The following is a 13,227-nucleotide window of genomic DNA, read 5'->3' on the forward strand; positions in this document are numbered from 1 at the left end:
ACTTTTTCGTTTTTGCTGGATTTAATTTTGATTTAAAATATTGTTTTTTATTGTTTTGCCAAATTTTTTGTTACACTTTTGTATGTATTTAAGCGCAACCTATTTTTTTGAACTTTTGTATATCCTATAAGTTTATAGGCTAGGTTCTGCAGCTTACTGTTGTCTTATACAATTTCCGTGGTGCTGGTTCTATACTCTCTGATAGCGGAAAAGGAAGCACTCACCAGACAGTAAATTCTTGGATTTGCACTGGGGAGTGCGTGGTATAAAAGTTCATCTCACTTGAAGTACTTTTTGAAACATTTATTGGTTAAGAGCATCAATTAGGCCAATGTGGTGTGGGCAAAAAAAATTCCCCTTCTTCAGGGCTTCAGCAGTCAACGTTAATAAAATCACGACAGAATGCACTAGGGGTTCTGTTTCCTGATGCCACTCAGCCAACTGCCTTTAGTGCCCTCAGGAAACGTTAGTCTTCATCAAGCCTTAACACAGGTCCCTTAGTGTATTCTTTGTGATTTTATTAATGTCAACTGCTCAAGTCCTGAAGAAGAGGGAGGCGTTTTCCCCCAAAATGAGTTGACAGTGTTTAATGCTCTTAACCATTAAGTGTTTCAAAAAAACGGAAAAAAATGAATTTCTACTTGACATGCGGTTTCAAGCAGCAAAAACATGAGATTTTCTGCATTAAAACACACAAGTGTGAATAGGCCCTTACATTTATATGATTTGAAAAGAAATCAAAGAGAAAAAAATAAAAAATAGCTTTTTATTGTTCTCCATGTCATTCCACTGTTGCAATGCATTTAGTGCTTTCTCTTTTCAGATTTAAATCCCAAAATGCTTTGCAGGGTTACTATATTTTATCTTCCGTTTGTTTGAAATTCACACCTTGGTCTGTTACGCCCGTTGCTTGGTCACATTCACATATATGAAACTCAAGCATCGCCCCAGACTGGCACAGACAGGAGCTACGAAGATGTCCAACAGACTTGCCCACAGTGTCCGGATGGGGGGCATACAGATATTGCAGAGTTGAATACATGGCATAGCACACCTGTGAATCAGAAAATAGATACCAATATACTTAAAAAGAAAATATCAGCTAACAATACATGGATAAAACAATGTTTTTTTACTACCGTCTTTATAGATATGGGTGACAGTCACAGTAAATATTAGAGATGGACAAATTTCTCCCTGAGAACATGATATCTTCCCATTCTCTGAGTCCCTTAGTAACGTGACCCACCCTTATATTCACCACTTGTGTGACACACGATTCCTTCACTTTTTTTATAAAGGATAGGGTGCCCTTACAGCAGTGTTTCTCAACTCCAGTCCTCATGGACCCCCAACAGGTCATGTTTTCAGGATTTCCCTCATATGAAACAGCTGTGGTAATTACTAAGGCAGTGAAACTGATCAAATCACCTGTGCAAAATAATGGAAATCCTGAAAACATGACCTGTTGGGGGTCCATGAGGACTGGAGTTGAGAAACACTGCCTTACAGGAAGATTCCCCATCAAGTTGAGAAAGAATCAGTTTTCTTTAAGTCTTTTAAGAGAATTACAAAACTCTGGGGAGGAGGATTATTAAAATTACATCTCTTAAACCAAAGTCTAGTCAAATGATTTTTTATTTGAGAAAGGAACCTCAACCTCATGTTTAAAATTTTTTAAAAATCAGCTCGGTCTGCAATGCTCACTTCCTCTCCAGAGCTGTTTAGATAACCAAGCTAATAGATCTGCACAAAGATGTCAGGAGAAGTCACAGAGTTCCCATAGACAATTGATTGTGCCATGATTTGACCATATCTGCCCAGATTGTTCAGCATCTCATGTTTCTGGGCACTTCACAAACTTTTCTTCAAGGTGACAATTATTTCTTTTGCTGTCCCATCTAACAGAACCTATGTATGCCTACAGGCTGGTGAGTGCTTTTTGTTGTGCTCCCATTCCTATCACAGATCTCTAGCATTCTTCAGATACCAGCTGTGAAACTCTGTGAAAAAACTGATGTTAACACAATAAGAATCAATTACATCATCCCTGGATTTTTCTTCCTTTTGGTTGACAGCCTACAGAAAAAAAGGAAAAATATCATTGTATCTTCTGAAGGTAAAATGTTTTTTTTTTCACAGATTTCACAGCTGTTATTTGGGAAATGCTAAAGAATTGTAACAGGACTAAGTCCAAGTAGCATCTTTCTAGAATTGGTTTGTTAGCAAGGGTCAGGTAAATTTAGTTGTTTAGCTCCTCTGTAACCAGTGGAGCGGTGTGCCATTAATTTAGGCTGTTCTAGGTCTCACTAGCTGCAGGCTCAACTGCTTCCCCCTGCCTTCTAGTGGATTCTAGAATGTAGTGGGTTGGAAGAGGCAAACCCTTGGCCTGAATATTTATATAGTTTAAGCCAATTCCTGGGGGAGACGATGCCCAGTAGGTGGCTGAAGCGTGCATATATAGTCTGGGGCCTGGAGCAGCAGAGTTCTTGTCCAAGAGTAGAAGACCCCAGACTGAAGGGCTTTTTGTACAGTGTATTCTGGAGTATCCCACAGCCCTCCCTGTACCCCAAGTTTGCCCCCTAGCATTAAAACATAAAAAGTCATTCCAAGCCTGGGGTCACTGAGTTGTGAGACTGTCCAAGCTACTGTGTGGCTGGTTGCATTTACACCTAATTGGAAAGAGAACCTGGGACAAACTAGCGGGCCCATCAGGCGGCTAGCTCTACAAGTGCAATACAAATCTTACAACAGCCTCAATGTACAGATAACGCTAGGTGTGCTAGAGGGGATAGCAAAAGGAATAGCAAGGATGATTTAAATTAAAATATAACTAAAACTGGCTTAGAGACAGCAGAAAGTGGTCTAACTCCCTGAATATCACAAAACTCCATAAACAGAGAATACATGTGTATGTAATAGTCACAAACGAGGACTGTCATTTATGGTTGGGATTGTGGACCCTCCATGTACCCTGGACGCTGGATGGTGGTATACTCAAAGAGCACACCCATGCAGGCTACAGTTGACCTGGTACAGGGAAGCACAGAGATGAGAATGTTGGAAAGCATGAAATTTAGGATTCACATGAATGGAAGGAGTCTAGTGCAGCACTGGGATACTGGTCTTACAGGCATGCAAGACACTGGTAGGAAACACTTACTGCCCTGAGGTGCAGGGCTCACAGTAATGTGCATGGGCTTACTGGATTACTCTAGCAGCAGTGGGATACTGAGATTACAGGAACACAGAGGTAACAATATATATAAGTTACATGGAAGTGCACAAAGGTCCCAGGGAATGCAGGTACATAGAATACAATTGAGGTACACGAGGAGTCTAGGACAGGAATGTAGTGCAGACCCCAGGCCGGTCTTGCCATTTTGTCCCAGGTTCTATTCCCTATTGGGTGCATGACAGTCAGGTACACAGTAGTTTCCCAGTCTCTCAACGCAATACTCAGGCAAGTGTCTTTTTGACGTTTAATGCTGGTTAAACTTGGTTGGGGTGTAGGGTGAGCCTTGGGATACTCCGCATTTAGCGCAAACTATAACAGAGAACACTCTGGTAATAGTTAACTCTTCAGGGTGAACCTCTTGTGATAAGAGGTAGTGGATATACAGCTCTTAAGTCTTAAGCCAGGAACTCTGGAACAGTTTCTCCCAGGGTTCCAGCAACAACAGTCACTAGGATCTCTCTCTCTGTCAGGCCTCTGCTCACGGTGTCCCCGTGTACATGGATGTCTCCATCCAGTACCAGCCAAACCCTGTACCATGAGCCTCCAGGCCAGATCCTCAGTGGGCTCTCTCCAAACTGTTCTCAGCAACTTTAAGAGATAGGAACCCCGGTTCTCCATAAGCTGGGACCTCTATGAAACTCCTGCAGTCTTCAGTTGACTTGCCCAGAAGGGCAGCAACACTTTAGGCAGGGTCTCCTCCTCCAGGACAAGGATCCTGCTGTTCTAGGCCCCAAACTATTTAAACACACCTCAGCCCCCTGCTGAATATATAGCACAGGGTCTACCTCTTTAAACCCACTATAATGTAGAACAGGGTTTCTCAACCAGGGTTCCATGGAATCTTAGTGTTCTTCCAGAGGTTGTTAGGGGTTCCTTGAATAATGAGCAATTTCTGCTTCTCAGATAAGTTCCCGCTGACACCATTGATCTTTTTAGCTATCTGTAAAAGGGTAATTCTTCCCAATGACCGCAAGTGTAAAGAAGCATTCTTCACACTGACTTATCACACTAATGTATCATGAGTTGTAGATATAGTAATTACTAGCAGGGGTTCACTGAGACCAGAAAGTTATTTCAAGGGTTCCTCTGTGTTCAATTGTTGGGAAAGTCTGTTCTAGCAATTACTAACAGACAGGGGAACGTAGTTTAGTCTACAACCAGCAGGACCCAGAACAGCCAAAGTAATCAAACTCTGCTCCACTGGCTACAGAGGAGCCAAAAATTTAAATTTGCCTAATTCTACTAACAACTTAACTAGGAGGGCACTACAGGATGGATACTTATTGCTACTATATGGGTAGAATACATGAACAATGAAGGGCAGGGCTGTGGTGCAGAGTCTAGGGAACTGTCATGTCTTCCCCAGAGCTCCTGAAGGTGGAGATGAGTTGTGCTGCAGATGATTCCCAGGTTGTAGTTCTCTGGCTCATCCAAGTGGGCAGCTACTGGGAACTAAGGGCTGATAAACATAAGAATCCCTTGCAGCACTGAGGCACAGGGATCACAGGACAGTAGGGAGTACAGCCCAAGCTGGCAGGTGTGCATGTTAACACACAGACATTGGAAACAGGTGCACAGAGACCCACAAGACAACTAGGAGTGAGAAGAAATGCAACGAGGGACAAAAAGGAACCTGTAGGAGCAGAAGATGTGCACAGGGACATCAAGCAGCAAACAGACTGGAAATACACTGGGAGACACTAAAACAGACTGCAGACTTGGGTGATGCTAGCAAATAGCAGACAGGAATCCAAAGGAGATCACATAAGGGCTGAAAGGCTAAAAGCTGGCAAAGGTACACAGGAGAAACAGAGACACAAAGACACTGGAATGCTCAAAGGACACATCAAGTGCACAGATATAGGTTGTAAGCAGGAACACACTGAGGGATTGATTTACTAAAGGCAAATAGACTGCATTTTGCAAGGGCATTTGCTTCAGAGCTTAGTAAAGGAGGTGAAGCTTCACTTTGCAAACAATATCTAATCAAATGCAAGGTAAATAAAAAAAATGACATATTTGCTTGCACATGATGATGGAAGTCAGCAGAGCTTCTCCTCTTTTTTTAAAGTTCTAGAGCAAGTCCCCACACAAAGTACAATTGCAGTTGCACAATACACAGTCTATTTACCTTTAGGAAATCAACCATGCTTCCCAACTGTCCCTGATTTCAAGGGACTGTCCTTGATTTAGATCAAAGTCTCTCTTTCCTCCTCATTTGTTCCTTATTTGAGTCTGATCTATATAGCTGTATATAAAATGAACTATTTATCTTTGAAAAAGTGTTTCCCAGTGCTAAACCTTTCCATATTTTAGATTGTTGCATTTGTAGACTTCAAAAGCCAATATGAAGGAATAGTATTGGTTAAAAAACAGCAGTTGTGAGTTTAAGTAATCTTTTTTTTTTATAATTCTCCTTTTAGGAAGTGTGGCAGAGATGTGTGTCCTATGCCTATTGTGGGACATTAGGAAACTGCTCAACTAGGAATCATGGTGGACACTAGGAACCTTCTCTATTAGGTAACACTGTGGGACACTAAGAAACTTCGACTCTAGGAATCAGGGGGACCACTGGGCAACCTGGCACTAGGAATACTAGCTATTGCTCAGGCAGTGCAAGAGGGATTGAGCCAAGCTTAAATAGAAGAGAGATGTTCTGACTGTGTCAGGTGTGTGGCTAATTGAATTAACAGCAGATGGATAAACAATCTTGAACACAAGTCTTGCGGGATAACAGGTAACAGCTGAACCTTGCAAGCAGAAGTCATGGAACTACAAGTACAAGAATGCCTGCTGGTCTTTGGGTTAGAGGTGACATATCATCAGCAAAGCTGCAGATATGTGAAAGTTATGGAACATGTAAACATGGCTTGACTGAAGAAACAGCAGTTATTGCAACTCAAACAGTCTAACTCATTTTATACAATAACATATTTTTCATAGTATTCCATGATGCTCTGCTTGTTTTCTTAGGGAAAATGCCAAGAACAAGCAGTATGCTGATAGGTGGAGAGAGCAGTGAAAAAGAGATGAGCTTATAAGTCTGCTACTTCTCCTTTCACTGTCCAGTCACAAGCTGGGGGAGTGACAAGAACTATATGTGTTACGTCACTGCTGCAGAGAAAATAAGGTCTCCTGACCTTTAAGACAGGGCTGTGCTCTGTGGCAGAGATGTGAAATCTTAAGACTGCATGGACAGCAATACAAATCCTTTGGAAGGTAAATCAGCGCACATAGTACACTACTAGGTATCAGTGCTGTGGCTAGACGTTGCGAGCAAAAGAGCAACATTCATTCTCTAGCTAGCTACTCAGTAGCTTGTAGGACCCTGCTACAGCTTCCTTTGTTGGCTTAACCTCCCTGGCGGTATTCCCGAGTGTAGCTCAGGGTAAACTTTCAGTACCACAAGCAGTAACCCCGAGCTACACTCGGGCTTACCATGCGGCGCTGCTCCGCGATCCCTCGATCACTTACCTTGTCCTGCGCTCCTGCGATGTCCCTCCTGCAGTGTCCCCGGCAATGTAATCCGGCGGATGCCGGCATCTGTCTTCCGGGTTCCGTCCCCTGCGAGCATCGGGACGTACGGGGGGACGGAACGGCGGGAAATTTGAAAATGACAAAGTGACATTCACTAAAATCACACAGTAAAACATTACTGTATCAAACCATTTCACATACATTTTGTCTCGAGTGCTTTTTCCCGCGCCCTGCCTGCATTTTTACTGTTCTTTGTGCCTGGAAACTGAGAAATGTCCATGGCGACCAAAAAGCGCCCCTTTAGGTCAAAAGCAGTTTTAGACCAGCTAGAGAACAGCGATAGTAAATCAGAACCACTTGCAGAATTGAGTGATAATGATTCGTGGGGAAATTCGTCATCAGACGTTGAAAACGATTTTGCGACTTTGGTCAGTGATGTGCGAACTTGGCGCTATATTTCAAATTTCAGTGTTTTTGGTTTGAATATATTATTGAATTAAATGTATTATTATATTATTTTTTATGATTATTTATTAAATTATAATTTATGATTTTGTGTTTCAAGTTTTATCTTACCCAGAATGTTTACTCTTGTTCGGACAGATTTCAGTGAGTTATTCCTAAAAATTACAGGCCTACAATAAAAAAAATAAATATTTCCATGCAACAAAAATGTACTGCTTTGAGCACAGAAATATGGACATAATCAGACCGCTAGGGAGGTTAAGCAGTAGTCCTTCATTTGGCCACTAGGAATGTTCCTACCTAGGTTAAGCATCCTTGAAACAGGGGAGTTGAAAGGTAGTTAAGGGTGGTCAGTAGTAGAAACAGATAAAGAAGGGACAATTTGTAACTGATTAAGGCTCTCAAGGGCCTCACCAGCAAATACCATGTAGCATTCCGGACAATGGCTTTCCCCTTTGGAGGACACCGGGATTCCTCCTTCCTCTGGGTGGGCCAGGCCAGTTTAGCGGGAGGATTGTTTGGTAGAGACTGTGCAGAGGATGGGACTGTACACTGTGTTCGACTGATGTTTCTATTTGTCTTAGTGCTGCTAATGCTGCATGTCCAGATTGCTTACCATATGTGGATGCACCCCAGGATAGCAAAGAGGAGGCCAGAGATCAGGGACACTGGAACAGCACACAGCAAGGAGATGATTCGATAGCACCAGAGCTTAGAGGATTCAAACAAGATATCACTCCAGGTCCAGACTTTGTCAAAACTGTGAAATGAGTCCGGTTCAGCTAGGACATCTGAAAAATCTACCTGCAACAAGAAATGCAATAACAGTCAATTTGAAATGAATAGACAGGGGGAGCCTCTACTTGCAACTTGCAGTACGCTCTAGTTGGAAGTCATAATGCTAGTTAACATTTGCCAGCATTAGGGACACTTTGGTAAATATGATTCTGACACTGTGCTGCATTTTAAGGGTCAGTCTACCCAAAAAAATATATAGAGAGAAGGCAATGTCTCCAGTATGAATCAGCTTGGGATCGTTCTGGACCCATGTTCATCTGAATGCATACGTAAGCTGCCAGTGCTGGGTCAATCAGCTGTGGGAGGGGGATTCCCCACCAAGCAGCTGCACATTCACAAAGGGGCGAGGATGCTTGTCACTCCATTAACCTAACATGGTCATATTAGGTCAATGTCATTAACGCAACATGGCCATGAAGACATATTAGACCAATGATGTCACAGTTGTCCCTGCCCCTTTGTATACTGTATGTGCAGCTGAAGAAGATGAGGGATACTGCTGATTCTGCCAACAGAGCTTTTTTTGCCATATTGCTACTTCCTATAATAAGGTCAATGGGATTCTTACATTTTCCTCACCAAACATACTAGACCCTTGTCCTAGACATAAAGGGGCCCCCATGAAAAATAGAAAAAAAGAAATAGGGGTCCTGCCCCAAATCCATACCAGACCCTTATGCTTGATGAGGGTCTAGAATGGATTTTAAGGGGGACTTCACACACAAAAAATAGGCATGGGGTCCCGCCCAAAATCTATAACAGACCTTTGTCCAAACATGCAGCCTGCCTGGTTAAAAGAAGTGGGGGGCAGTGAGCGTGCACCCTCCCTACTGCACCATGCTAGGCAACGTGCCCTCAACATGGACTGGATACCTTGGCCCCATGTTGATGGGGATAAGGGCCTCTTCCCCACATTCCTGGCCCAGAGCATGTGTGGTGTTGGTCTGCGGGGGGACGACTTATTGGAATCTGGAAGCCCCATATAAAATAAGTGTACCCCACACAACATCCAAATGGTATGATGTTAATAAGAAATTCTGAGGTGTAATGGAAAAGTATGTCCCTCTTCTAAACCATGCCATAATCTGCCTTGAGTATTTTTCTGAATTGTATAGATATCTACATCTGCATATGCACTATATTGCCAAAAGTATTGGTACACCCCTCCAAATCATTGGATTAGGTGTTCCAATCACCTCCATGGCCACAGATGTATAAAATCAAGCACCTAAGCATGCAGGCTGCTACTACAAATACTTGTGAAAAAATGAGTAACTCTCAGGAACTCAGTGAATTTAAGCATGGTGCCGTGTAAAGCATGCCGCCACTGGACTCTAGAGCAGTGGAGACGTTCTCTGGAGTGACGAATCACGCTTCTCTGTCTGGCAATCCAATGGACGTGGCTGGGTTTGGCGGTTGCCAGGAGAACGGTACTTGACTGCATTGTGCCAAGTGTAAAGTTTGGTAGAGGGGGATTATGGTGTGGAGTTGTTTTTCAGGGGTAGGGGTTGAGCTTGGCCCCCTTAGTTCCAGTGAAGTGAACTCTTAAGGCATCAGCATACATTTTGGACAATTTCATGCTCCCAACTTTGTGGGAAGAGTTTGGGGATGGCCCCTTCCTGTTTCAACATGACTGCACACCAGTGCACAAAGCGAAGTCCATAAGGACATGGATGAGCGAGTTTGGGGTGGAGGAACTTGACTGGCCTGCACAGAGTCCTGGCCTCAACCCGGTAGAACACCTTTGGGGTGAATTGGAGCAGAGACTGTGAGCCAGGCCTTCTCATCCGACATCAGTGCCTGACCTCACAAATGCGCTTCTGGAAGAATGGTCAAACATTCCCATAGACACCCTCCTAAACCTTGTGGACAGCCTTCCCAGAAGAGTTTAAGCTGTTATAGCTGCAAAGGGCGGGCCAACTCAATATTGAACCCTATGGACTAAGACTGGGATGCCATTAAAGTTCATGTGTATGCAAAGGCAGGCCAACCAATACTTTTGGAAATATAGTGTATCTCTGTAGGACATCAATGGTGATACCTCAAAACAGAATTTTTTTTTTTTAACTGTTGCTTTTAAAAAATTTGCTTAATGGGGGCTCCACTATCTAACGTTATTATCATTACTAATACTAGTATGCAATAATAGTTACTTCAACCTACAAAGTAAGAAAATGCTTGAGGTGCCTAGAGTAATCAGTTAAATGAGGGCACCAAGTTACAGCCTAATGATCTTTTCAAAAACATTCATGCTGGGATCAGTTTAGTGTATTGGTGTCTATGGATTTGGGGTAAAAGAGAGCAGAATGATGAAGTAAAACTAACAAGTTGATTCTTCCCCTTTGAATAGTCAGTCAGAGAGATGTCTTGAGTTCTGGAGTGCTTATTGTCAAATAAACATTATCAGATCCAACAGTAATACAGCTAAATTGGCTGCAAATCTATCTGTGTCTTTTCAATGCAAGCATTTTCCCATCTCCCCCCAGTAAAGCAAAATAAGAGATCAGACAAGCGATGACCCCAGTGCAATGTAACTATGCCATGGATATTTCTGTATTGCATTCCATGTCTATGCAATTTGCAGGCCATAGCAGCTGTGCGTTCAGGGCTGGGTTTCTGTATAATCAACACAAGCCATGGCCCAGGACAGCAGGAATGGCAGGGGCGGCACTCCATCCCCCACAAATCATGTTACTGCCAGTAGTACATTCTCATGTATAGTAAAAGGTTCTAGGCTTACGCCCTGTTATAAAAATTTGACCAGGTCCTCTTTGTGTCTGTCCCTGAATAGTCTATGCATTATTGTTGGTGGAAAAGCATATGGGGTACTTACACCTAGACCTAAAATGCTAGTTAAGTGACAGTTACAGGGTACAGGACAAAGTAATGATGTAGGGGTCAGCATGAAGAACTACAGTGGAGCAGGGGCGGACTGACCATTTGGAAACTCGGCACTGCCCGAGGGCCCGGGGTCAGTAGGGGGCCCCATGAGATGCCCCTGGTACCTTTTTCATAGGCTTTTTTGAGTTTGGGCAAGGACACAGGGGCCCCATGATCCCCTGGGGTCAGTAGGGGGCCCCATGAGATGCCCCTGGTACCCTTTTCATAGGCTTTTTTGAGTTTGGGCAAGGACACAGGGGCCCCATGATCCCCTGGGCACTGCCCGAGGGCCCGGGGTCAGTAAGGGGCCCCATGAGATGCCCCTGGTACCTTTTTCATAGGCTTTTTTGAGTTTGGGCAAGGACACAGGGGCCCCATGATCCCCTATTGCCCGGGGGCCCCATGAGTTGTCAGTCCACCCTTGCAGTGGAGGAACATGCTATCTGATGCACCCCAAAATGTCAAATAGCAACCAAGCCCCGAACTCTTCATTGAGTGAAGATCACCACCTGGGTGGGTACTGTAAGCAGAGAAGGGGTGAGCCACAAAAAACACTCATACAATCACTTAATTAAAGATTGATTCTTTTTCCCAAAAAATTTGATATATTCTTTTAGGTCTAGCAAGGTAGCATAAACAGTTTGAGACTGACAGGTTCTGTATTTAGTTCTTACAACGCAATTGGAATTAGTAGCGCTTGCCTCCCTTATGCTTTCAGTTCATTCAGGCACTATGTTACCCTTTACACTACTCATAGGCCCTCCTAGGGGTTTTCTGGGTATCCAGAAAAAGGAATCCTTTCCTTCCTCTGAATGCTGATCCTGGCAATGTACTCTGCCCTTTGTACAGGTCTTTTTTGCCTAAGGTTCCCCACTTTTCCAGCTAAGGGTTTGACCTGACAGAGGGTCTAACCCTTCCCCACTCTAAAACTAAGAATGAAATGTAGCCTTTACATACACTTTAACCCCTTCCTGCCTGCCCTGGCATCTCTTTAAACAGTTCGTAACACCCGGAGATGGGAAGGATTGGCGATCATGTGACCACTGTCATTGTGACCACATGATTAGAAATCGGCTCCACCAGCTACTGATCTTTACCCCATACTGAGATCTGCCTTTGATAGTTCACCCTTTGTGCTTCGCTCAACTGCCTGTTTTTATTGCCTTCTGGCAGCCTTTGTAAAAATCTTCCAAAAACTGAAATCAGGCTTGCAGCAATGGAGTTCTGGGTGTTACCCATCATTAATGCTCTTTACACTGCTTTAAGGCCTCATTCACATGGGAGTACTACAGCATACCAGCACTGCTCCCAATCTGACATCCATGCAAGTGCAGACAGTGTGCGTTTGGGGCCATGCACTCATGCAGATGTCAAATTGGAAGCACTGTGTCCGTGTAGCTGCTGCGTCCCAACTGACATGAATGGGACTGCCTGCATGGGGATGCACAGAACACTTGAGCAGGTAAACACGGCCCTAGCACGGGTGTATACTGTAGTATGCCCCATGTGAATGAGGTTTTATAAATAAGCCAGTACTTGTCAGTATATTCCTCATTAAAGGATTCTAGTATATACATATACACATATATGTCTATATAGGTACCTTGAGGTGCTTGTTTACCCCCCGTGGATCCCGCACATCTAGTCTCAAGGGGGCATCACTGTAGACTGTGGTGTTGGCTTGACTTTGCAGGTACTTCTCATCTTTGTCAGTGTCCATTGGACATTCGATTAAATATTGATCAGGAATCATGGCAAGCGAGGTTCAGGAGCTGAGTTGTGTCGATCAGATTTGTGTGTGAAGGTCCGGGGTGGATAGGAACCCACGTGCAGAAACTGGTGCTACCTTATTCAAATGCAGGGCTTTGTCCAAACAAACTTTCCGTACCTTCCCCTGTTGTGTGACAGTGTCTCTTCAATTCCTTCCACCACCTCTCCCTGCACTGTTGGAGTTGCTGTGGATAATATTTCAGAGCTCCTCTCCCTCCCTCACACTTCTCTGTGACATGCCAGACCCAACTGTCACTATGATATAAATATGGTCACTGGAACGCTGGCACCCCAGCTGTGCTGGATTATCTGCCCCTGCTCCGACCATTCATAGGACGGCAGTGTGCATCACCTGCATTGGCCCGGAGGTCTGCATGGAGGAGCAATTGAATATCTTTAGCCTTGAAAGATGGGAGAAAATGTGGGCTGAAAAGCTCAGGAGCCTGTGAGAGATTTATGCTTAACATACATGTGTGCAATCTTTTTTAGATTTACCAACAAGTATGTAGTGCAAAGACCTGATCTGATTGGATACAAATCAATTGGAAAGCTTAGGTGTGTCCTAATATACTAAGGGGACCAGATGTTCAAAATTAAAT

The 13,227-nt window shown here is 43.7% G+C and overlaps 1 protein-coding gene across 1 annotated transcript; it reads right to left on the minus strand.

The window, feature by feature from the left end:
* Window positions 1–752: 752 nt before the first annotated feature.
* On the minus strand, window positions 753–12,857 carry LOC149439381 (caveolin-2-like). The gene is made up of 3 exons (XM_089659104.1): window positions 12,462–12,857; window positions 7,797–7,984; window positions 753–1,054 (listed from the first exon to the last, which is right to left on the minus strand). The coding sequence occupies exons 1-3, from the start codon at window positions 12,609–12,611 to the stop codon at window positions 898–900; spliced, it is 495 nt and encodes a 164-aa protein (XP_089515230.1). The 5' UTR covers window positions 12,612–12,857; the 3' UTR covers window positions 753–897.
* Between the last annotated feature and the right edge of the window lie 370 nt (window positions 12,858–13,227).

Source organism: Staurois parvus, unplaced genomic scaffold (assembly GCF_062004578.1).
Source record: "Staurois parvus isolate SC_StPar_1 unplaced genomic scaffold, SC_StPar_1.0 ptg001132l, whole genome shotgun sequence".
Classification (NCBI taxonomy): Eukaryota; Metazoa; Chordata; class Amphibia; order Anura; family Ranidae; genus Staurois; species Staurois parvus.